This window comes from Podarcis vaucheri, assembly GCF_965113315.1.
Source record: "Podarcis vaucheri genome assembly, chromosome: 4".
NCBI classification, from domain to species: domain Eukaryota; kingdom Metazoa; phylum Chordata; class Lepidosauria; order Squamata; family Lacertidae; genus Podarcis; species Podarcis vaucheri.
In genome coordinates, this window is record NC_138762.1 from 25535674 (window position 1) to 25562308 (window position 26635).

Sequence of the window (26635 nt, forward strand, 5' to 3'; positions counted from 1 at the left end):
TCCTACAACACTCCCCTGGGAGAAAGTCATATTGAACTCAGTGGGTCTTACTTTTGAGTTGGAATGCATAGGAGATAGTATATTAAAAAGCTTGGCATACAAAGCAATCTTTTAAGTAAGGCTTGGCCCATGTGGCCAAAGCAATAAATAAATGATGCTATAAGAAGTTTTCATTATTATTATTATTATTATTATTATTATTATTATTATTTTGCAGATACCTTTAACATTACTTGGAATGTGGGCAGCACAGGGAATTATCAGGGAGCCTAGGAAATCGTGAGTCAAATTCCATTCCAAGCTGTTAATTTACTCCTTTCCTGGGTGCCTTCCTAGAACAGGAACAGCACTCAGTAAATAGAAAACCAGGCTAACTTTGGAAAAATCACTCTATTCCTTGAGATACATGAGTACAGTGTGTACAAAGAACATTGAAGCAACTATCTTCCCCCCTTTTCATTTATTTATTGAAATAAGATATATATAGTGCTACCTTGGCAATTCGTTTTGTGTTACATTTCAGACAATACAGTATAAAAAGAAAAGAAGAGGCAAACTGAGTACAATTCTGTTCTCATTTCTGCTTAGACAAGCCTGTTGACTTAATGCTGGCGTCAGCAACACTGCATATGCAACCCCGAGAGCAGAATGCCATCTATCATGATATATTAAGGCACTGCTTAGATGCCTTTAAAAGGGGATTAGACAAATCCACGCAGAATGGACCTATCAATGGCTATTAGTCATGATGGCTATAGGGGTACAGCCAGATTCAGAGGCATCAGGGAATGCAATTTGATGGTGGACCAACCGGGAGTGAGCATCCGATTGGTTGCTTTGGGAAGCAGCATGCTAGACTAGATAAACTTTTGGTCTGATCCAGACATTCTGAGCCGTATCTAATGCTGCCGTTCCACTAGCACAGCAGATTTCCAGGTCTGCAAAAGATACCCCCCCCTCCTCTCCCCTGCAGCCCCTCCAGAAGAACCCTCCAGAGCAGTTTTGGGGACAGGCAGAGAAAGGAGTGGAAGGGGAAATCCCATGTGATCAGAACTCCCCCCACCCAGCCCACCACTGTTGGATACAACCCACTGTCTTTAAATCTTCCTCTGATTTAGGTTGCAATCATATATTGGCTTACTTGGAAATAAGCCTCATTGAACTCAGTGAGGCTTACTTCGGAGCAGGCGTGTGCCACGTTGCACTGTTAATTGATAGCACAGCGCACTTCACTTTATGTCTTCAAAAAAGGACATCTTTAGTCTGGAAGAAATGGATTCAGATAGTGGAAGACAAGTTGCCGCTTAGTCAAATAGATACCAACATTTCTAGACAATAAAGTGGTTGAATGTGATTTAAATATATGAGAAAAGCAAACATGTACTTAAGAAATACCAGATAAAGCAGTTTTACGCTGCACATTAGGCTTTGATCCAGACAAAGTCGGTTGCGCTTAGGTCCTGTTGAGATCGATGAGGCTAGCTGCAAATAACAAGACCAATGGATTTCAAAGGTACTTAAGCACAATCAACTTTCTGTGGTACAGGGCCTAATTTTTCATTTTGGACATTTTTTTTATGCTGGAAATCATACAGAAGCTAATTCCCATTTGTGAAAATGACCAGAGTCAATACAAATTGTATATCTTTATACAATAAAAAGATAAAACTAAAGAGCTAAGTGCACTGCCACATTAATTTGAAATGCATAGGTTATTTTTAAAATCTTCAGGTGTGCACTGTAGTTTTAGTCTTACTGTTTATTACTTTTGCCAAATACATTTTACAACAGCAGACCCCCCCCCCAAAAAAAATCTCTTTTTAGGTTGAGATTGTAATCTGCTGCTTATTTTACTCACTCCACTGAAATCAAGTGTTTATGCCTCTTTTTAGCTCAGTTGTGCCCTCACTATTTCCCCTAACTAGCTCAAAAATATTTAGCCACCTAAAATGCACAGTCCTAGTTCATCCTACAATTTTGTTCACAATAAGCATAAAATACTGGAACGGTTTCTTTGCTTTTCTGGGTTAAAAGCCAAAGTGTGCCATATCTTAAGATGTGTGTGCTTTATGTTCTTGCATTTATAGTTTCAGAAGTAATTTCAAGAAAGGTAACCAAAGGTTTAAAAATACATAGATTTAAAATGTGTCTTCATGGTTTGGAAACACTTGTGTAGAATTTCAAGCTTGACACTTCCTCACAGATTAAGAGCCAAAAAGAAAAGAATGGAAATAAATGAAAAAAATGAACACTTCAGTCTACAGCAGGGGGTCAGTACAGACCCATTAGAAACTGACAATTTGTGAAGAGCAGAAAGCTGCCTTAAATTAACTGAAGACACCTAAACCTGCTTTTGTTTTAATTGTGGCTCTTTGACCACGAAGGGGAAAGATGATCTGCAGTTACCTTCAGGGCTGACCCTATCATTAGGCAGAGTGAGGCAACAGCCTCAGGTGGCTGATGCTGAGGAGCAGCAGGGCCTTCTATTGGAGGTCAGAGATGTGTGTGCCACACAGTCTTTCCTGCATCCCTTAAATTAGTTTGCTGCCCTAAGATGTTGGGGAGGATGCTATCCCATTGGCACCATTTTAGTAAGATTCAACTGCTAGTCTAGTCAACTTCTGTATGTAGAGTGGGAGATGGGCACCATCTTGTCCTTTGCCTTAGGCAGCAAAATGGCTTGGACTGGCTTTGGTGAGCTTCAGGTTTATGGAAGTGAGGTGAACAGGAGGAAGAAACCCTCTTACTAGAACTAAATGTGAGCCTGTGAAAGGAACCGGAACTGGGATGAGGGGCAGAATGAGATGACAGATGACAACAAGGACTAAGCATTGCTTGTTGGGATATGTGATTACAACAGCACGTTCTCATTTGCTGCTAGCACCTATAATCTACGAAGGCCTCTTTTCCTCTCACGTGATCTGGCTGCTATTGGTCCCTTGGCCGGTGGGCTGCGCTTTCGCCACCCCCAACCTATTAGAAAACGTTGATGTTTGTCCCGCCCCCGCCCTCACCACCACTACAACCCACAGAGTGCAAGAACTGCAAGCTTCAAAGTTTGGGATCTTGGCCTCCCTTATCCCCTTGTCCTGGGGTTAAGCCTCCCTACCCCCCAGAATAGTTCCCCTTTACACTTTGCTACCTTCATCTTCTTATTCCTCCCGGCGTAGGGGATCCAGTTACACGGTCAAGTCATCAGACCTGGCTCTGCTGCTGCTCGATTTACTAGCCCTGCTCAAGCGACGTGTGTCTATGAGCAGCGGTGGGTCGTGCATCTCCACCAAGGTGCAGGCAGCCGACATAGAGGACCCTTCCTCTTCCCCTTCTCCATCCCACTTGCTGCCACTTCCCCCGCTCAGGCTGGTACTCAGGCTGCTGCTGTTGGCGGCAGCCACAGGCGACAGAGAAGGTGGAGGCGGCGGGTGCTCTCTGGGCTCCCCTTGCTCCGGGTGAGGTTGTCGGAGGCTACTGGGGGTGGAGGAGGCAGCTGAGCTGGAGCCTGCGAGTTTCCTCTGCTGCTCGACGGCCAAATTGGCCCAGTTGTGCTCATCAGCCAGCGCTTGGCTACTGAAGTAGGAGTTGTTGACGGGCGAAGGTGAAGGGATAGACGATGTGGTTGCGACTGGGGTGGAGACTGCCGTGTGCCTGAGGGCTTTGTGCCTGTCCTCGCCAGCCAAAGGACCCCCTGGGTAGCCAGTCAGAGAGGTTGCAACAGAGGCCGGCTGTGGCCTGGAGGTAATGTCCGCGTAGTGTGGCAACCCAGCTTGCTGATAAACCAGTGGGGTGATGGTACGAGTTTCAGGCATGGTGATGGAGGTCGCAGTTGGTGGTGCTGCAGGTACGGGCAAGGCTGCGTGGGAGGCAGGTTTGGAGTCCTCCACTTCTGAGGCTGGCGTGACGGGGGTGAAGGTGGGTGCTGCATGGCTGCGCCTACTGGTCATGCCCTGCTTGAATTTTTTCCATCCCAAGTGGTACATCTCAAACATGTTGAGGAGCAGAGAGAGGCAGGCCACCGCCAGCATGAAAATGATGAAGATGGTCTTCTCCGTGGGCCGCGAAATGAAACAATCTACAATGTTCGGGCAGGGCCAGCGGCCACAACGGTAGAGTGGCTTCAACTCAAAACCGTAAAGGAAGTACTGGCCCAAGATAAAGGCTATTTCAAAGAGAGTTTTGAAGATAATGTTGAAAACGTAGGTGCGCAACAGGGCACCTGCCATTCGAATCCTGCCATGCTCATCGCGGACAGGTAGTTTCTCCTCTTTCTGCTTTGGCGGCTGCTTGTCGTTGCTGCCGCTGCTGTTCTCACCGCTGCCAACTTCCGCTTTTGATCCTTGCAGGAGGCGGCTTGCTTCCCTGCCGTTTCCGGTTTTCCTAATCTCTTCTTCCTTCTCTTTTTTCTTTTCCTCCATGCGCACAATGTGGAGCACGTGACCCAGGTAGATGAGGGTCGGAGTGGAGACAAAGATGATCTGCAGCACCCAGAAGCGGATGTGGGAGATGGGGAAGGCTTCGTCATAGCAGACGTTCTCACAACCAGGTTGCTGGGTGTTGCATGTAAAATCTGATTGTTCATCTCCCCAGACCTCCTCAGCAGCCGCCCCCAGCACCAATATCCTGAAGATAAACAGTACCGTCAGCCAAACTTTGCCAATAACTGTGGAGTGCTCTTGCGCATTCTCTAATAGTCTCCCCAGAAAGTTCCAGTCACCCATTGTTTCAGCTCTCTAACCTACAATAAGAACATTATGGCAGCATTATTACCAAAAATAAAATAAAAAATCCCTGAGAAACTGGTAAGCAATCCCCCCTCAAACCACACTCAGGCATTTCTGTGCAAGGCAGTGTTTTCACAATAATGCATTATTATCATCAGTAAGAGTGGGAACATATAATCTAGGATATTAGGCTGAAAAACAATAAATTAATGATTTGTAGCTTTCAATTACAAAGGGACCGTATCACAGAAAATAGGTAAACATATAACGAAGGGCAAATTATCACTCATAGTAGCTCAGGAGGTGGGTGGTAGTTGGAAATCACTACGGCTGAACCTTCACATATAAAAATAACTCTGTAAAAATGCTTTACAAAAAAAAACCACGTTTAAAAATATACATTGAATTTGCAATTAGCTCACCATCGCCATCTAGTGTCACATTTGTATACTGCACCTAAACCGTTATATTTGCAGGTGTACAGCTGAGTCCTATGTACACAGTAACTAATATGGGCCTGGAGTGCACAGACAGACACATTTTATCAGAGTGATCTTAACAGGACAATTCTCAGTATCAAAGAATTTTAACTTGAGTGCATCTCCCTGCCCCCCCCCCCACTAGTAGTCAGTAGTACATTCCAGAAACATTTTTACCATGTGGTCAGCTGTATGTCTAGATGGAAGTCTTTGGGGAACTAAGGCTGGAGCTCTTCACAGAATTACATCTTTGAACTTTCACATGAGCCCTTCAGGCCTCCTGATTAGACTCCCTGGAACACATGAGCTAATTGTGGGCTATACTCAGAATGGTGTTTCGCTAACAGTAGATTCTGTGCTCAATTCAATAATTTGTCTCAAGAAGGGCCTGCAATAACAGGTTGCTGTGTAGAGCAGTGGTTTTCAACCAGTGTGCCGTGGCACCCTGAGGTGCCTTGAATGACGGTCAGGGGTGCCAGGCAACACTGACCTCTGTCCCTCTTTCCTTCGCTAGTTCCTCTGATGCCCTCTTGCATCTCTGCCTCCCAAAGGCTTGCACAGCTGTTTGTTGCAGCAGCCCTGGCTACAAGCTCCCCAGGCGAATGTTTCCTCTGGGGCTGGCCAGGGGGTGCTGGGTGCCAGGAGCTGAGGTGGCCTCAGAGTAAGCAAGCAAGCAGACAAGGCAACCTAGCCAGCCAGTCCACCGGCCCTTGTTGTTGGGAATGGGCAGACAAGTGCCAGGGGCAGTGTGAGGAGGCACCTCTGTTTGGGGCAGGGGTGGCAGCAGCAGCTGCCCAGAGGACTCTCGAGAGGAGGCTGAGGGAACACTTCATAAGGGAGAGTGTTCTAAAAGGGGTGAGGGGCTGCCAGTTCTGCAGGCAAGGGGTGACATCACTGGGCGCCTGAGCCCCACAGGGGTGCCGCAGAAAGAATGTAGTTGGTCAAGGGAGCTGCGGACTCAAAAAGGTTGAAAACCTCTGGTATAGAGTTTTCAAGGTTCCAGCCAACCAGCTGTATGCCCCTTTCCAGAATACTCCATTCCACCAACCCTATATTTCTGTTTCCCACCCCAACAGTCCGTCAGCTTTCCATTGGCGCTGAAAGTGTTGCATCCTTATTTAGCTGTTGGGGGGGGGTGTCTCTTCCCACTGCAGATTTCTTTTAAGTTGGGTTGTTGTTGTTTTTTTTGTAGTTCTGCAAACTTCCGTGTTCCTCCAATCCCCTTGTGTAGTTTTGGCTGCATGAGCTAAATGAGCTCGCTATCAGTATACAGAATTACTATTGCAGCAAAAATGGTGATCAGCACAATATGTCTGTAAATCGTTAGATGATGCCCACTTCATTCCATCTGTGCATGAGTTATATCACAGATGTCTCAGACATAAAGGCTACTCTTCTCTTGACGTGGAAAACACTTCGTTTGCTTTCAGTTCCAATTTCCAGCAGTAGACATTCCTGCTTCCCTGTTGCCCCCCAAAGTCAATCCTGAGTGCTGGGGGACCCAGTGTTGGTTAGAGCTGATGGGAGCTGCCATTGTAGGTTGGCAAGAACCTGCAGCAGCAAAGGGACAATGGAGGGCCCTCCTTTGCTTAAGCTGCTCACACAGCAGCATATAAATAATAGCACAAAACATACACATAGATATGATGAGCCCGTTCACATTTCTTTGTTACTCTATATGCTAGGAAACCGCTGACTAGCTTCAGCTTTTTTAAAATGTATATTTATTTATCTATACATTTGCACCTTATCCTTCCTTCACTGAGCACAGAGCAGGGTCCACAATGTTAGCCAATTTTATCTTTGCCACAGTCTTGTGAAGTAAGCTGAATTGAGAGATAGTTGAGGTGTGCAAATGAGTTCTCTGAGTGAGCAAGGATTTGAGCCTTGTCTTCCTAGTCCAATACTGTGTGTGTGTGTGTGTGTGTGTGTGTGTGTACACTGTAAAAACACACACATGTGGAATCAGTACACGGGGATCGCCTGCTAACCGCTCGGATCTCCTGCTCTGACTGCAGCTAGCCGAAATGCTTTCCTTGTGGGAAGGTTGAACCTGGTGCCCCCCCGGTGTGATCCAAAACGTTGGGAGGCCAGCACCTTGATGAATTGCTGGCACTCCTCTGCTTCTGTTTCAGCTGAACCATGATCACAAAACGGTCAGGTTTAAACAGGGGAAAGCTTATGTGGATATCACACCTGGAGGGGTTATATCGTAGCTGACTCTTGACAGTAGTCAGAGCAGCTTGAATTGTCAACTGATTAAATAGAAATACATTTATGTATTGCAGAATGCCATTGAGGGTTGAAGATCCTGAGAGGAATAGCTACAAGAAACCTCATAACCTGATAAGCAAAAACTACCACTTGTTGTTAATTTATCTATTTCATAACATTTATACACCGTCTGATTGTAAAAATAATAATCCTCAAAGCATTTTACAAAAAGATAAAATAATATTTTTTTAAAAAATACGAGACTTTAAAACATACAAAGAGTTAAAATACTAAAACACATTAAAATGCATATCAGGATTTCTAAGCATCTGGATAAGCTTGCCTAAACGAGAATGTTTTTAAGAGGGATGTTTTAAATATTTTCTTTTTTCATAACTCTGGAAATAGGGGATTTTAAAATATTCCTCACTAAAGAGTGCATCAGAGGCAAAATAAAAAACCCCAAACATAAACAAAGTTCCATGCCCATCAGTTCTGCAGGCAATCCTGGTTTGAAAGGTGTATTTGTATTAATTTCAGCAGAACACCATTTATTATTGTTAAAAGAGAAATCATATCAATCTCATTCAAAATACATAAACGGGAAAGAAAAGGCATTCTTGAGTTTCTTTATCATAGCATTTGTCATAGAGAAGAGGAAGCTGGGTCAGAACAAACTGTGCTCCAGGAGTACTTCATTTTTGCATTTTATAATCCCTAATATTTAATTGGGGAACTTAAAAAAAACCTCTGCAATTAAAGCTTCACTTTAGGAATCAATTAGACAATCAAAACTTTATTAATTTTACATGTATCAAATTACAGTACTATCTTTGGAAGAAATCTACAACAATGTATATATTACTCATTTAAATGTTTAATAGCATTTAGTCAAATCAGGGTTTGTCTCCAAATATATTAAATTTTTGTTTTGAGCTCTGAAATGAGCTTGAACGTATACCTCATACTAATGTTTAACAGCACAATCCTAACCATGTCTACTTAGAAGTAAGTCGTATTGAATTCTGTGGGGCTTACTTCCAGGTAAACGGGGTTAGGATTGCAGCATTAATGCCAGTAGCACAATCTGTATCGGTTCCATGACACTTGTTCAGTCATTATTCCCTCTCTATAACGTCCAGGAAGCAGGATCGGAACAAAAACAGGCGCAATCTGACCAAATGTCATTCAGTATCCTCTCTCAGATCCCCTCCAGCAAATCTAACTGATTCCTCCTCGGAAGGAAGCAACAAAGTGGTTCTTTTGGTAGAGACTGGCTTCAATTCAAAACGAATTCTATATAGAGATGGGGAAAATATGTGACTCTGCAGATGCTTTTGGACTTCCTCGCCCAAGCCAGGGGTAATGGGATTTGTAGTCCATCTATATCTGGAGGACCACAGGTTCTCCAGTTCTGGTGCAATGGAAATCTCAGAGCTTATAGGGGAAAGACCACCGGACACCAGCGGCTAATTAGACCTCCTCCGTGTGCATCTTCTTGTAACAGTATCAAGAGTCTCTATGAAGTTAGAGATGGTGGATGACCCACTCCTTTCTAGAATTCAGCCTGTTTGTTCTCTTGAGCCCCTGGTGAGAACGGCCACCAACACCTTCAGGGGCTTAGCTTCGGGAGGAGAAAGACGCGTGCTGGTTCCAAGGTCCGAAATATTTAAATGTATTTAGATTGTGGTTCAAACTCACAGGGGCAGCATCCTCTGAAGTCCTGCCAAAGTGAAATTTAAACCAATCTAAACTGATTCGATTTCACTGACTCCGCCAAACCAAATCATCTTATAGTATTTTAAAATGGGCGGTGGATTCGGGTTACTTAAGAGCCAAATTATTAATAGTCAAAACGTTATTATTTCATCTTGTTGTATTTAGCGTCAAGTGCTGGAGAGACGATTGAAAACATCGATTCCCTGGCTCCCTCCAACCAACGCCTTAAAAGTATACAAACTCGTCCTATCTTAATCCGGAATTAGAAAATCGGATTTCACAAATATTCCGCACCAAGGAGTATTCAAGACACCGGGGAAAGGGGGCGGGGAAACGGCAATTTAACTTATGCTGGGAAAGGAAACTCGCAAGTCATGCGCAGGCGGATCCACGCATGTTTACAGTACTTCAGAGTAAGCCCCGCGGAGTCAAGGGGCTCGAGGAGACAATCCCAAACACGCTCCTTTGCAAGAACGGCCACCGCTTCCGTGGAACTTGCTGCCAAGTAGATGCGTTTAGGATCGCACGCAATGATTTTGAACCTTGGCATCAGCATCTCGCGGTGCTCTGATTGTTTCGTTAGAGGGAAGATGCGCTGCATCCAACGGAGCTCATGACACCAACCTAATAACCTCGACTTTTGGATACTCTGAAATAAGCCCGACGGATTTTTTACTGGGGTTTTTTTCACTTAGTAAAGTGTGCAGAGGATTGTCCCTCAAGGCACGCCAGGAATTAAGGACTTACCTCCCGAGTAACCGAGACCTCACGACTAGCTGAACTCCTGGCATTTCTCGGGTGCCCCTGAGAACATGGTTCCCACAAACATTGACACGCGGTTCCAAGACGTTCTCACGGTTCCCTACATTACACTGAGCGCACATTTGGTTTGCAACTTCGACTCACGTGAACAAGGCTTCTAAATTCTAATTGTTAATTTGAAAATATATATGTGCCGATTCTAATTGCAAATTCGTTTCCTAGCGATACTTCAAACGCCTCCCGTTGGTTAAAAGGTCGATATTATAGACTTTCCCACTGCATTTTAGCAATAATTTTGGGATGACACATAAAACTGGTTTGGGGTGGGGGGTGCGATCAGGCGGGCGATAGGATTCTGGAGGAAAATTAACTCTCAGTCCTGTGTGATCTCGAAATATTCCCTGCTATTTCACCCCCGTGTATAAAAGTGCAAAGCAACTCGATTTCCCCTGCCGGATCTGCTGAACTATCTACGCAATCCTATATTTGTGTGCTCAGAAGCAAGACCTGCTGCGTTCCGTGGTACTTATCCCGAAGCAAATGGGTCCAGGATTGCAGCGAAGCCCGTGAACCAGCAAAAACTCTGAACCACGGTGCCACGATTTACCTCTACGGTGCCCTTTTCTTGCAAACTCGGAGCAACAGGACAAGCCTCGCTCCTCATCCTCCGGTCTACCTTTCACACGATCCGAAGAATCCACTACCCTGTTTGGGCTTCGAGTCTGCTCGGGTATCTCTGACCTTAGGAAGCCTCTTTCCGTGGCATCTTATCCTCTGCCAACTAGTCGCAAATAAGCGAAGCAAATTAATTAGCAGGGCTTAGTCTGGGTTCATCCTGCAGAGGGTAGACTCCTGTTTCGTACATATTCATGCGACTTATTTCCGGGTGGACAATTCTATTGACTTATTTCCGAATTCATGTTGAGCAGGACTGAGCCCTCGGCGCGAGTACTACGGGCAACACCTTAAAGTAACGGAAACGTTTTACCGTCTGCCCTTGCACTGATAAACAACACGCCATCCTGAAGAGCATTCAGCACGTCCACTAAATAAAAAGTGCACATTTTAAAGGAAACGGCAAGTCGCAGTTAAAAATCAGAATTCCATGCCAGACTTGAATTTAAAAATTATGGTGCACATTGTCTCCCCCCCCCCTTAAATTCATAATAACAATAAATCAATTTACTACTACTGCTACTAGTGTCCAGGCACAGAACAATAGAAGGACAAGACGCAGCTCCCCACCTCGAGGAACTTACACTTCGAAATCTTACAAATTTCTACAGTGAGGAAAACAATAAAGGGGGGAGGCCAAGAAGGGCAACGGGGTGAATCACTGATGACCCTGGAAAACTCTTCCTACATGTTGCGTTTCGTTCGCTATATACTTTTAAGCAAGGCAAAGCAGAAAAAACCCCTCGATATTCCCGAGGTTGTCATTATCACACCAAGGGGAAGCAAATTACACAACTTTGGACCAAAGCATCACTACTGCTTATGCAACCCGCCGCCTGCCAATATATGTGTGTGACAGATAAACACACACACACTGCCTTGTAACTATAGGAATTGTTTCTGAGACCGCAGTGTTACAAAAATGTTAATATTATCGGTGGGGTATTCATTTAGTCATGTACGATTTCTTAATCAAATAAGACACAGCAAAGCAAGCACCTGTCTTATCTAGTGGTTAAAGAAGCGACTGTCAGTGCAAAACACACACACACACACATCTAAAGCACTTAAGCGCTTGCAAACAAAACAAAGCAGAAACGAAGAGCAGCTTTAAGCAATCAAACAGGAAAAGGATAGAAATCCAATCCTCTCCCCTTCCCCACCCACCTCCATGAGCTACGGGAGAAGGCTGAACCGCGCCTGCCTTGGAGGCGACCCGAGCGCATCTCCTAACCCCAAAGCAGGTGCAGCTCAAGAGGAGTTTCCAGCAGCAGAGCGTGCGCTCCCACAGCTGCCACACACACACACACCATGCTCGCAACGGAGCCCCTTATTATAAGCGGCTGAGTACAGATTTGCGCCTCCAAAAGCGGGATAGCACGCCTCCCCCCCCCCCGCCGCCGCGCTTCCATTTGCAGCAGCAGAGGGAAGAAGTCCACGTTGCTAGTCCTCAAGGAGGTGGCCAGGCCAGGCCAGGCTGCACTTCGGAGCCGGCTTCGCTGCAGGGGAGGCTGTGGCGCGGAGCAGGTCCCTTCCTTTCCCTTCGCCACCCCTCTCTCCCGCATCCGCGCGCGCCCTCCTTCTCCCCCTCTGCCCCGCGGCGCTTACCCCGAACTCTTGAGCGCAGCCGGCGGGCCCAGCTCACCAAAGTCCTTCTCGGCACATGGGAGTCAAAGGGCAGCCGGGCTCGAGGGAAGAGAGGAAGAAGAGCCAGAAGGGGAGGGAAGAAGGGGGAAAGGCAGAAGTCCTGTTATTCTCTCTCTCTCTTCCCCCCTCCCCCTAAAAAATAACGACGACAATAATAAGAATATTATAATAATAATAAGGATAAAATAAAAAGAACGCTTAAAAAAAGGGTGGGAAATCTGTCCGGTGTGGAAGTTTAATGGCGCTTGGTAACGTGGGGCTCCCAGAGAGAGGGAGAGAGACCAGGGTCTCCCCCTCAGCCATCGCCGCTGTCACGTCGGATGAGCAAGGCCTGGCTGAACCCGCCAAGTTAGCGCCGGGGGAGAGGCTGGGCCCCGGCCAAGCCACGCCTCTCCGCCGGCCCAAGCGCGGCCCTTGTGGGCGCGGGGCGGGCGAGGCGTCGCTCGGCAGGACTAGGCCTCGGTGGCTCCCGCCAAAGAGGAGCAGGCCCGCGGTTTCAGGGCTGCGTCTGGAGCAGGAGGCAAGGGAGGGCTAGGTTTCGTGTCTGTGAGGGGAAGGGATTCCGCGGTTTTAAGTTTTTTTGTAGGTTTATTTCATTTTATAGCATTTATTTATTGAGCTAGTTATTGCATTTCTGTGGGGTGTTTATGGAAGGGTGTGGGACCTCTGGTGTGGGGCACCTGCAGAGGTAGTTTGCCCACCTTTTGGTCCCCCCTCTGCCCCTCGGCTGTCACCTGTGGCTCCTAGAAGCTGTCAGCATGTGACATTGGCCACACTCTGGAAAGTGGCTTTGGCTGGGTGGCTAAACCAGGTCTCAAAACCCTCAGGGAGTTAGGGACTTCCCTGCATGTGGCTCTGGTGGATTGAGCAGATGAGACCAATGGTGGGTCAAGAAGGTTGTTTCTGCACATGCTGTAGAGGGAAGTGAGGAGCAGATGGGGCTCGTCCACCTGGGAATCCAAGGAGAAGGAAAACTCTGACCCTAAACCTCCGCTGCTTCTTTGGGAGAAGAAAAATCGAAGCAGCAAACCCTACGCAAATCCAGAGTGGAGTCCCTAAGGCGGTTGGATGGCACCTTGTATGACTCCATCTGGCAATTCCAGCCACCAAGCTGGTGCCAAACCTATTGTTCTGCTTTCCTTCGGACCACATTGGTGAGAATGAGACTTCACCCTTGGAGGCACACTCCATTGTCTCTCGAGACAGATGGATGTCGACAATACATTTCTATACTGCCCAGTATCCAAGGATCACAGGGCGGTTTACGATCTAAAAGCACAAAAATATATAACATAGTAACAAACAATAATAATACTACTAACCCCCCAGTTTAAAAGGTCATAGACCAGGCACCCCCAAACTCAGTCCTCTAGATGTTTTGGGACTACAACTCCCACCATCCCTAGCTAACAGGACCAGTGGTCAGAGATGATGGGAATTGTAGTCCCAAAACATCTGGAGAGCTGAGTTTGGGGATGCCTGCCATAGACTGTTTAATTAGCCAGAGGCCTGGGAGAAGAGGGATGTTTTTCACTGGCACTGAAAGCTATGCAGCAAAGGCACCAGGCAAGTCTCCTTGGGGAGAGCATGCTGCAAGCGGGGAGCCACCACAGAAAAGACCTGGTAAGGGAGTCCACCCTAAGCAGTTCATTCCCAGGCAGGGATTAAATAACAAGTGAGGCCAATGATATGAGAATCAAGGCACGTCTTTATTTCTCTGTGGGCACTTCAGGAACTGGAGATCTCCCTGCCCCCAACACAGCATAAAGATTTTATATATGTCTCAAACAAAGAGCTTTAAGCTAAGCTAACTAATTACAATATGCTGCAACATGAGTCTGCGTATTATACCCATGTCTAATTATAAACTCTACACACTTGTCTAGTTTAGTTATCTGGCTTTTTTGTTACTTTTCCTTTCATTACACTTTGCTTCTTGCTATATCTCTTAGCAACAACTTTTATCCAACCTCTCCCATTCATCTTGTGAATGTCAAGTCATATAAACAGTGACAGGCGTTCTACACGCCCTGACTTCTTTTGCTTCCATAGAATTGTTAGTTGTATGGGACCCTGAGGGTCATCTAGTCCAACCCCCTGCAATGCAATGTTTAAATTTAGAGCACAGTTTCAAAACTATTCCTCCACAGCCCCATTCCCATGTTGCTACCCTCCGGACCTCTTGTGGAAGATGCACACCACACAAAGAAGGACCTCAGTGGATGATCTCATAGTCCAGGTAGGTTCATATGGGGAGAGGCAGTCCTTGAGGTATTGTGACGCTGAGCTGCTTGGCATTATAGGTCAAAAACAGCACCTTGAATTGGGCCCCTAAACTAATATTCATCCAGTGCAGTCACTGTGTATGCAGTGGGATTGAGAACGCTAGAAGGGAAGTATCTTAATTGCTTATCTGAGTGCTCATTTGGTTTGGTCGGCCTTATCTAGAGTTCAATGTAGTGGCAACAGCTTTGCTGTGACCCACTTGTGGGTCCTGACCCACTGGTTGAAGACCTATGATCTAGATGCTGCTAGATTGGGAGGCACAAATGACCCTGGTTACATTCTACAGAGACATGTGCTCCCCTGTCTGCTCCTGTTTCTGGGGAGTGTCCCTCAAGATAAGGTAAGAAGGCAGGAGCCAGATGCTCAACCCCTGCCTTGTCTCTGGTGGGGTTACTTTGGTCACAAGGGCCTTTTGTATGTTGCTGGACAGTCCTCAATACATCACCTTCCACAGCATGCACTTTGATTAAATATCTCACTTCTGTCTTGTGGAATGAAGACCCAAAGGAGGGTTTAACCACAGTGGTGGTTTCTTTATGTAGGTGGGGAAAACCGTTAGTCAACATGAGGGTGTCTGGACAGGGTTGGGAAGGTGAGGAGAAGTGAATCAGAATCTTGCCAGAAGTAGTACTGAAGAGGGGAGTACGAGTCCCACCTCAATCCCAACTTTTTCCAGAGTGTATTGGGAGCCTAACCATGGATGGCATCTGATGTCCAGCCTTGGGTGTGTTCTAGTAAGCCCCCTCTGTTCAGTGAGTCTTCATCCCTAGTGTGTTTGACACTGAAGCCTATGGCTTTTGGAATGAATATAGATTGCGAATGGTGCTCATAAACAGCAGGTGGCAGTATGACAATTCAAAACAGGCCGTGTTCTAAAAGTTGCAAAACTGTCAGAATCAAGCCAATAGCTGGAAGAGAAACACAGCCAGATGTTTAAAGAAGTATGATGTTATAATTTTGAAGTGGGAAAAGACTTGGTAAAACTACATGTGTTAATCTGTGGCCAAATAAATAAGTTAGTAAGTTGTGGTTATGATTGATTTGGGTTGTCAGACTACCCCACCTACAAATTGCAAACAATTTCTTTTACAAATGCAGACAAAGTTCAACTGTTCAGAAAGACTTAGAGAATAATAATAATAACTTTTCCATATTATTAATTTTAGTGCAATAATTGTACAGTTTTAACTCAATTGATTCTCTCTCCCCTCTTTTAAAATAATAGGATCAAGGGAGGGATATCACATTACCCATGCCTCACATAGTTTGGAGTGATACTTCATCAGTTTCACCCTAACATGGACAGCTATTACAATTGTCAATGCTGTCTTTTGGCTAGAAATAGTTAACAATGGTGCTAATTGATATTTGTGTAGCATGTTGAAGGCATTTCACATGCATGAAGACCATGCGAAAGGATCATTTAAAAAAAGAATTGTTCAAGGCACACTATGTAGTCTTTGTGGATAAGTAAGCAGAGTATAGGCATAGCAAGTTTGGGTGGTTTCTGCAAGTTTACATAAGATGTTTGTACAGAATGAAATCTGATATTTGAAACAAGAGGTGGCAAGTCAGCTCAGTGCAACTCACTAAGGGCTGTGAGAATCTTGAGATTCAGTTTCCCTTTTTTAAAAGCAACTTTCTGTTCCTTGTGATTGTGGCAGCAAAGTGTAATGATTGCATGTTTGAAAGGTTCAAACAAAAAGTCCTGTTTCAAATGTCACAGATTCTAAGTGTCAATATATTCTTATCATGAATAAATGTTGTAGCTGTTGTTGCATGCCACCCCAGTGGTGCGAGATTCCAGGGGTTCCAGGCGTTCACCCAGGGATTGTGTTTCCTTTAGGAAATGAAACAGTGGAGACCGTGGTGTCTTTATGATATATGGTTTATTTACACATATATACAACCTGAGCCTATGATTGAGAGGTTCTCAGCATCAGCACCCCAAAAGAGTCTTGTTTCTCCTGTAGCCACAGCCTTGGGTTAAAACAGAAATCAGCCACCGTACTTGGACCCTCTCTCTTTAGCAACTTGCAACCTTTTTTCCTATAGGTCACATCACAGCCAACCCTAAAGACTCTGCTTCAAACTCTCACGTTGTCTTCTAACTCATAGCTGGCCGCCACCCCTTTTTCTTAATGGCCCATCATCTTTCCCTTTGTTCTTTCTTAATGGCTCATCTCCCAGGCGATTACTTCAAGAGGAAGCCAGCCTCGATCCAGGGGTTCAGGAGGCTTGATTAATTTCTAAAACTTACTGGGTCCAGGACTTTATGGGAGTCTTGCGCTTAGTTCTTGGCATCTCCAGTTTAAAATTACTTAGGGGGCAGGGAAGGGAAAGCCTAAGCACCTGGAGAACTTCTCCCCGACAGAGTAGATGATACAAGACTAAATGGAGCATTGGTCTAACTCCGTATAAAGGTCACAAGCCAAGTTCCAAGGTGTGTTCTGGTCAGATTATGTGGGTATTTTGAGTGGGTGTTTTTGAGGGTGTTGTTTAAGGCGGCATTTCAGCAGAATTTAGCTTATAGCAACTGGGGCAGCTCAAATATTTGGTTGCATGCCCTTGCCAGTTCCGTTGATCTATATTTCCCCAGTACTTAACACCTGGTGTGCTATACATGCTGATCAAGAAAGTCCCTGTGAAGGTCACATAACTTAACAGTTTATGTGATACTGAGGCACAGTGAGGCAGGGTTAGAGAGTAAACATGCCCTATGATACCTTTTCTGTGCTTTAAATACTTAAAAAATGAAGGCAAAGCCCACTGATCCACCCACCCCAGCAATTTTTTCGAGCCCCTCAAGACCTTGCTGGGGTGTACAAAGCCCAAAACTCTGAAGGTAATGTCAACTGCCCACTCCTCAGTCATCATTTGATGAGCAAAAGGCAGCATTGGCCATGCACCAGCTGAGCAGAGGGCCTGTGTGTGAGAATATGCATGAGATAGCATGGGGTGACCACATTTGTCTCTTGTAATAATGAGAGTGTTTAAGCAATTCGTTTGAACTATTTACAAAACTAGTGACCTATTTATAAATTTGAAATGTCCATATTTGCAGGCGTTTTGCACTGTTACAAGTGGCACTATATTTTCCACTCACTTTTGGTATAAACATAGCGTACCCATAAACCCTTCAAGTAACAAAACTTAAGGCATGACAAATGTGATTTATTTTGAGTACAGGATAATTAGGAAAAAAGTGTCATTCATACAAATAATATATTTTGTAATACTGACCACTGAATAGCAGAATGTTCTTTTGGCAGTCAATCATTCAATTACGCATTCAACAAGCAGAAGCACGAAACACACCAAAGTTCCTGTTTGTCATAGCTGGATTAAGGATGTTCTCAGGGAGACAGAATTACTTGTTCTAGCTAATCCTGATATATCTTTGTGCTTTCCTGAAACTGCTCATAAAAGCAGTACAATAATTTCTTCCAAAACGGTGTCACTATATATATATATATATATATATATATATATATATATGCAGGTTTTGGTGTCTTCGGGTGTCTTCCCGTGTAAGAGTCGGGGTGTCTGTGCGACGTTTCGACGAGGTCTCACTCGTCATCTTCAGGCTGGTGCTTTCGGCTTCTTGTTACTGGAACTTCTTGTTACTTGTTCCAGTAACAAGAAGCCGAAAGCACCAGCCTGAAGATGACGAGTGAGACCTCGTCGAAACGTCGCACAGACACCCCGACTCTTACACGGGAAGACACCCGAAGACACCAAAACCTGCATTCCTGTACCCGTGAAAATCTACGAAAGCATATATATATATATATATACAGAACTTTTTAAAGGACAGAATTGGCTTTCTTCCTACATCAAGTGAAAGGCACATTTTAAATAGTAACAAAGTAGTGGCAGAATTCAACTATAGTTTCTTCACAATTTATTCACATAGGCAGCTCTTATGTGGTATGCCCAGTTCTATTGCCACCAAATTATTAAAAACCAAGAATATTATAGCACATTAAAGACCAACAGACTTTAGCATACCACAGGTTTTCACAGATGAGTCCATTTCATCAGAGGCATGGAACTGTGTGCATCTGAAGCACACTCTAGTCCACCAAAACTTATACCGAGCGTGGTGATCAAAACTGTTACCGAGCAATTTGATGGCATTTACATCTTAACAAAGGGAAATGCATATTAAATATATGATTTTTAGAGCTTCGTGCCATTAAACCCTGGTAAGGATTATGTAAGGCAGTCAGGGTTTGCACAGCATGTTCAAGAGTGGCGGTTTGCAGACTTAACATGGCTAAACTGTGGTTTAGTGTGCTGTGTAAGAGCAAATGAGAAAAACTCTCCTGTATCAGACTAAAGGCTTATGTAGTCCTGCATGTCCCACTGTTCCCCCACAAATGGTATTCAGAGGAGGCAGGCTGCCTCTGATTCTGGAAGTGAGTGAGCCTTGGGTTTGCTCTCCTCCTCTGGAAGGAAATTGGAAGCATTCAGTATTGTTTTCAACTAACCATGGTCTGTTGTTAAATTTAGACTTGGACAAACTGTGGTTGGTTTTAACTATGGTTTGTCTAAACATGCCAACTTCAAACCATGATTTATCTGAATAAACCAGGTTTGTAAATCGTAGCTAAAACTAACTGCAGTAAGTTGAGGGGGTAAAGTAATTAGGGAAATAATTGTTACTCATCCTGAGAATAAAACATCTGACAAAGAATCATGATGTTTGAGGCTGTGCGCTCTTCTCGCTCAAAGGAGCAAAAAAAGAGCTGTTTAATCATCAAAATACTAGCCTTTTGCACAATTGTAACTGGATGTATTTGGGTATTATCAGCCTGTACTGACAAAAGAATTCCTGAACTGTGGGTTAAATAAGATGGACTCCCACTATTTAGAAGGTGTGTAATTTACTATAGTTTAATTAAAAACAGATGAGCTTTTAAGCAATGCAAAACAGATACATGACATACAAACATCTAATGATTGGGCAGTGGCTTCTTGGGCTGAGACTTCTTCATGCAAGACTTTAGTATCAAATAAGACAACTCAAGTACATTTAGGAGCATGCAAATGCCTGACACAGCCAGCATGAAAATAGTAAATACAGTTTTCTCAGTGGGACGAGAAATAAAGCAATCTACTGTATTTGGGCAAGGAAAATCAGTGCATTTCACTACACGAGGCATACGGTACCCATCATACATATGATAAAATATGTACATGAAAGTCGCTTCGAAGATAATTCGGAAAAAGAGGCTGCTGGTGTATGTCCACCATAAGGGTCCTTCGATGTGGAACTTCTGGGTTTTCAGACTTTCAAGGTCAATTTTCTCCCCATGTCGGTATTTCCGCTTCTTCTCGTGCCTTCTGTAGGCAACATGCATTGCCACCAGAAGGGCAGGGGTAGACACAAAGATAAGCTGGAGAGCCCAAAGTCTAATATGAGAAACTGGGAAATAATCATCATAGCAGGTATTTTTGCACCCAGGTTGTAGAGTGTTACAAGTGAAATCCGACTGTTCGTCTCCCCAGACATTTTCTGCAGCCACCACAAGGATCATGACACGGAAGATGAAGAGGACAGTGAGCCATATCTTCCCAATGCTGGTTGAGTGTTTGTTTACACCTCCTAAAATGGATTGGAGGGTTCCCCACATGGTGGCTTGTGTGTTCTTTAGCCTATTAAGACAAAGGAAAAGAAAAAAGAAAAAGCCAAATGATTAATTATTCTATTCCTTCACAAATGAGGAAGTTCTCTGCTGCTAGTACAGACAAGTTGTAAGCAGATGGGCAGAACAATTCTGAGATGTTTAGGCTTCTTTCTCTCCCACCCATTCTGGAAAAGGAATGTTAAAACTTGATATACATCTATCCAAAGGAGCACAGTGACATTAAAACACTGACATAATTAAAGGGGTGGTTAAACCAGAGTTCCTTATGCAGAGACTTCTTTTGGCATGGCACTATGTTGATGATACGCAGTGAGTTTATACAACTAGGATTCACATATAAATGAAGCCCATATATTAGCTCCAGCATATTCTTCTGTTCTGCCCTTATAGAAATAGCCTTTAAAGGAGGTGCTGTTAAAGGCTGGTTAGGTTATAATTAAACTAAAAACACTGGCATTTTTTCATTTTTCCAAATGCCATCCTATGGCAACTTTAGTTTACAAGATGACTTCAGATGTATGTACAGAAAGCCCGCTACTTGTGTGCATTTAACTTGTGCGCATGCAGGGGAAGAGAGTGGGAACACCTGTGGTCACTGCAACTCATTCTTATTAAACTAAACTATGGTTTGACATTATATCTGAACTGGGTCAGAGGGAGAGGTGCAGCTATTTGGCAATGGAAGCTATTGTTATCATTAAAAAAATCCAATTTGTGGAGATGCTCCATTGTGGGAAACTTACACAAAGGTAATGGAGAAATACGTGTTCCAAGATACTACATTTTAATGGCATGAAAGAATCTTGCTGTAACTGCAATCGCTGTATCATCACTTATCAACCATTACCACTCTCTGCTATTAGCGCAGATCTACACCACAGATGTAAACAGATTTAGTAATCATCCCCCGCCCTCAGAAAACCCAAGAAACTTAAGCTGTGATGGGGAGTAGGGGGTGTCAAGATATGTAACAGTACCGTCAGCAAACCTTGATTGCCAAGATTCATTGATGGAAGAACCCCAAGCAGCAGAAGAGGAGTAGCCAGAACAGTGGCAAAACAGGTATAACGTCTGCCACCAGCTCCCTGCTTTGCTTGGCTTTGCTTCCCCCTGAAGGAAGGTGAGAGGTGCCAGTCCATCCCGGAAGACCCTGCACCCACTTGCCTTTAATTTGCAGGAAGCAACCTGCCTTCTGGGTGGAGTGAGCACCTTGAACTGGGCCCAGAAATGAACTGGTAACTAGTGGGGGAGTTGACTCCATGTGAATTGTCATTTGGGCTAGGGAAGAGGGTTGAGTTTTTGTCTATCTGCTGGTTAGGGGTTGGGAGTATTGCCTTGTTTTTTTGTTTCAATATTGCAAATGGTTTTTTTATTGCTATGTAGGGGGCTGGTTTGTTGTTTTTGTTTTCCCATATGTTGAATGAAATAACATGTTATATGATTTTCCCCTTTTTTATTGGATGATGTATTTGCACGTCTTTTTCTTTAATATTAGTTGCTTGGAGAGCTTTGGGTGACAGGCAACCAATCAGCTAAAATATTTATTAATCTGGGTTTTTTTATATTAAAAAAAAAACCTGATATAATTTTATAGTTAGATATGCCTGTCAAACAACACCTTTGAGTTCATTTCTGGTGACCCTCAATTCTAATTTTTGTTGATATTGTTAATTAAGGTTCAAACTCATTGTTAATCTTCATTTTCATTGGAGATGCCTGCATGCTGGTTTTGGCAGTTCACAAATAGAAATCAATCCAAATGAGTGTGTCTAATTATTCAGCTTTCCTATTCTAAGAGTGTGTTGGCATAGTACTATACAAACAAATAATGTGGTTTAGTAAAGCCTTAACAAGCAAGGCCAAGCTGACTTACAAGAAGACAAAACTCCAACATGTTATAACATGACCCTTGACATGGTAGCTTTCATTACACCCACTAACCCTAAGAAAAAAGTCGATAGATTTTGCTGATGTAATGAGGAGTTGCAGAATCAAGATGAAAAGATGGATAAAATTACCGGTATTTCTTTTCCTACTAATCACCCTCCTCCCTGTAGGATTTGATTTGAAAGCTGCACGGACTTATTTCTTTAAAATAAATCATTTATATGTTTTCCAATAACCAAGGTATCGGGTTTTCCTATAACCAAGTTCAATAAGAAACTACACCAGACTCTGTGACCACAAATCAAATACACTTCTGCTAACCATTAAACAAGATGAAGACTTTCACCCCTATTAATTCAATTCAAACAAAGCATTCAACCAAAAGAAAAAAGGATAAATATCAAGTGTTTTGCTCTTCTATTATATAGATCAGTGGTTCCTAATTAGTGGCCCGTGGACCCGGGGGAATCTGCACCCCATTCACATAGCAAAAACTACCCTAGAGGTATCAACATTTTCAAAGAAAGGGGGTTCCTGTCTTGCCTTTGGAAAAACAGGGAGTCCACAGGACTTAGCGAATTGGAAACCACTGATATTTTTTGCCAGTATTGCAAAATGTGAACTGACACAACAAATTCCATCTGTAGTATAAGCCTAATGTATAACTGATGTAGACTCTTAAGGTTGCATTCAACTGAGACAAGACTAAGTAGGGTAGACCCATTGAAAATAATGAACCTATGCTAATCATGCCCATTAATTTGAATGGCTCTGCTTTGAGTAGGGCTAACATTGGATAGAACTCTTACCTATGAAGATTAAGGTTGCATTCCTGTATAAATTCACATGAGATTAAACATCATTGAGCTCGATTGCTTTTTAGTGAAATGCATAGGATTGCATTGTAAAGCAGCAGTCCTGCACATACTGGAAAATACTCATTTGACAGACACTGTCCTATGTATGTCTACTCAGAAGATACCTTTGAGTAAATCATTTTCTCAATTCATCTACTATTCTAGAAACCTTAAGGTAAAAGGTTAGGTACATTAATATTAATACTACTAATGAATATTGCATCTTAAAGGTGAAAAATTAATCGGGCAACTGCAGCATCCCTCATGCAGAATTCTGCATCTTACATGGATCAGTGTGAGTGAAGGGGCAAATGGTTATCCAGGACTCCACATCAAATCCATTTCTTCCTCCACTGTATGGAGAGGTTATATTGCAGATATTAAATATGTCATTCTTTCTGCATAAACTGTTAGATATCATTTTGAAATTACATCCCTGTATAAAATACAAATGGTTAGCATATGGAAATCATGGAATGTTTCTCTGCCTGCATCTCTCACCCTTTCTGTCTTCAGCAGTATTTCCACTGGAATAATATGGCGGGAGAAGATAATAGAAGAAAAATACATGTAAACATGAGGATAGAATGGCATATGAAATATTAATTAAAATTTCAGCTATGAGGCTTTTTTAAACTGGATATATGTTTTATGTGTTTTGATTTCAGGGATCACTTTCTTGCCCCAGGAGGAAGAAAAAATGGGCGTTCCTAGTTCCGTGAGAATTTTACAGGCATTTTCATGACTTAACATTAAGGGAAGTTGTTGAAGCATGTTAACGCTTTAGTCACCCAAGAAAGAAATCACAGATTGTATTGAAGAGAGCTATTGAGAAGTAATGTATCCCAAACATTCACTGAATAGTGCAGTTCTTAGTTACTTCAATGTGAAATGATTTCAGTGGGCCACCTCTGAATATGACAAACGTTTGGTTATCACACTTCATATTTAAGCTGCCACAGGATGTCTTGAAAAACTAATCCTCCTTTTTTGTACAAAGGTCTCTTAGAAGATGAAAATAAGCATCTTACAGGACAAATCCTACCCTTTCCTCACATGTTACGATTGTATCAGAAGACCGAAACTATTATTTTAAAATCAACATTACAAAAATCCCTGAGTTACATGGCTTGACCATGTTACTAACTTTGTATGATAATGTTTCACCATAATGGTGGGGCTGGACTTCACAGCTGGTTAGTAAAAGACAGCATGTGGCTATTAACTCCCAGCGGTAAGTTGTAGACCTTGGCCTTAACATGATGATGGGTCTTTCAAGAGAAAGACCTCTTTTTCCTGGCAGAACCGAAGCACTGGGAACCCAGCGAAGAATCTGGACTACAGCCAACATCCTGGCAAAAGAAAGATCGTAACATCTTGTGCATCTCACAAACCCGAATGGGGAAAAAACGTGTGGAGGGACTTGTTTCCCCAATTTTGTCTGTATTTCTGCTTTATCTCTCACACACAAACAAACGCGCGGAGCGGTCAGACTTTCTCTTTGGCACCGCATGGTATTCAGCCGCTCCTTTCACTTGCACCCCTCACAGAAATCCCGTAGAGCTGAAAAGGGACCTCCAGGGTCATCTAGTCCAACCCCCCGCAATGTAGCAATCCTGCCCACAGCGATACCGGCCCCCTTTCATACGTCCTATAAGCCTAGCAAGCCGAATACACCCAAGTCCGGACTCTGCTGCCCTGCGAAACGCAACCTTCTGATTTCTCTTGATCTTTTAAAAAGGGCGCACGGCGTTTTAACCCCATTCCCTCTCCACCCCATGGAAGTGCCGGGCGCGGACATTTCCATTCCATTCACCCCTCCCTTCCCGGCAAGGGGGGAGAAAGCATCGCCCCTGCAACAGCAGCAGCCCCATCACCTCGCTCAGCTCCGCGCGCGGGAGAAGAAACCGGTCCAGCTGCGTCCCCCCGCGGGGCTCCGTTCCGCTTCCTGGCGAGGTCCAGAGAGCGCCACTTGCTCGTAGGCTGCCTAGTTTCGTCGCCGCCGCCGCCGCCTCGGCAGCTTTGAGGGAGGCTCCTTCCTGTTCTCGGGCAGATGCTCCTTAGCGACGCCTTCGGCAGGCGCGGCTGCAAGGAAAGAGGCGGGAAGAGCCCGGGTGGACAAGGCGGGGGAGGCGCCACCGTCGAAGAAATGGCTGCGACGCGGCCCCTTCCCGCCCTCCGACGACGCCTCCGCAGCGCTTTCACTTCTTCCCCTTCGCTTCTTGCCAGGGCTCCTGCGTTGGCAACAGCAGCACGGCAGGTAGAAATTCAACATGTCATGGGCTTGTTGTTGTTGTTTAGTCGTCTAGTCGTGTCCGACTCTTCGTGACCCCATGGACCAGAGCACACCAGCCACTCCTGTCTTCCACTGCCTCCCGCAGTTTGGTCAAACTCATGCTGGTAGCTTCGAGAACACTGTCCAACCATCTCATCCTCTGCCATCCCCTTCTCCTTGTGCCCTCCATCTTTCCCAACATCAGGGTTTTTTCCAGGGAGTCTTCTCTTCTCATGAGGTGGCCAAAGTACTGGAGCCTCAGCTTCACAATCTGTCCTTCCAGTGAGCACTCAGGGCTGATTTCCTTAAGAATGGAGAGGTTTGATCTTGCAGTCCATGGGACTCTCAAGAGTCTCCTCCAGCACCATAATTCAAAAGCATCAATTCTTTGGCGATCAGCCTTCTTTATGGTCCAGTTCTCACTTCCAAACATCAATACTGGGAAAATCATAGCTTTAACTATATGGACCTTTGTCGGCAAGGTGATGTCTCTGCTTTTTAAGATGCTGTCTAGGTTTGTCATTCAAATAGTGTTTGTGCACACCATGTTATGTGATTGATAATGTGGGGTGGGCTTACCTGACACCCCTCCCCTCAGTATTTTAATTCACCCTGTGGGGTGTAATAATGGGGAAAGCATCTACTGATGAAATTCTACTGCCTGCCTGTCACAGTGCTATTACAACCACGGTGGTAAGAGGTGGATTGAGGGGAGCACAACTGGTTTGGGTGCCAAGGATGCCAACTTGAATAAAATATGAGGGGGCAGGTCAGCCCCACCACACACAATCAATCACATGACGCAGTGCACACACATCATTAGAATGGCAATGCGCATCAACTGGCCTCCAATATTTTATTGGGGGGGGAGAGAAGGGACCTCAGCTCCTAGGAGTCAGGCTGGGCACAGAGCCTTGGCGGGTGCCGCCAGGGTCAGGACGCCACAGCTATGCTTTAGAATGGAGCATGAGAGGTAGGGGGTGCTGAATCTTGGTGTTGCACAAGGTGCTGCTGAATTTTGAGACCCCAAGATCCGCCGTTGTTGGGGTGGATCAGGAGTGGTAGACCTTTGGCACCTTTGGCCCTGAAGATGTTGTTGAACTACAACTGCCATTAGCTGGTTACAGAGGAAACATCAGAATAGGTGCAGAATAAATGCTGCTGTTGTTGTTGGCATAGGTGCCACTTTCCAAAACCGCAATGAGAGTGCACTGGACGCAAAGCAAACTGGAGTGTGTACACACCCTCAGACGTTGGGAGGAATTTAATCAAGGACAGGGTGGTGGTTCATGAGTCGAGATGGCTGCTGTCTGCTGTGTATACATTTAGGGAAATGGTAGCACGTGGAAAGAGACCTGAATGGCTAGCCAATGAGACAATAAGGATGTTTAACTTTTCATAGACAAGTATTGGCTTCAATTGGTGTGCAACATGAAAGAAAGACTTCCATTGGCTGTCATAT

The 26635-nt window shown here is 44.4% G+C and overlaps 1 protein-coding gene and 1 pseudogene across 3 annotated transcripts; both read right to left on the reverse strand.

The window, feature by feature from the left end:
• Positions 1-164: 164 nt before the first annotated feature.
• On the reverse strand, positions 165-12350 carry GJA3 (gap junction protein alpha 3). Of its 2 annotated transcripts, none has more exons than XM_082221526.1 (2): positions 12176-12350; positions 165-4732 (listed from the first exon to the last, which is right to left on the reverse strand). In XM_082221526.1, the coding sequence occupies exon 2, from the start codon at positions 4713-4715 to the stop codon at positions 3180-3182; it is 1536 nt and encodes a 511-aa protein (XP_082077652.1). In that variant the 5' UTR covers positions 4716-4732; positions 12176-12350; the 3' UTR covers positions 165-3179. The 2 variants fall into 2 exon arrangements, with proteins under 2 accessions (XP_082077652.1, XP_082077653.1); XM_082221527.1 differs by lacking the exon at positions 12176-12350 and adding an exon at positions 5375-5509.
• A 5303-nt stretch (positions 12351-17653) lies between these two features.
• On the reverse strand, positions 17654-24935 carry LOC309531028 (gap junction beta-2 protein pseudogene; annotated as a pseudogene). The gene is made up of 3 exons (XR_014224696.1): positions 24776-24935; positions 18273-20161; positions 17654-17960 (listed from the first exon to the last, which is right to left on the reverse strand). The product of XR_014224696.1 is annotated as a gap junction beta-2 protein pseudogene (transcript).
• Between the last annotated feature and the right edge of the window lie 1700 nt (positions 24936-26635).

Excerpts from the sequence above, each read along its gene's own strand:
- GJA3 (XM_082221526.1), bottom strand. The coding sequence starts at position 4,715 with ATGGGTGACTGGAACTTTCTGGGGAGACTATTAGAGAATGCGCAAGAG.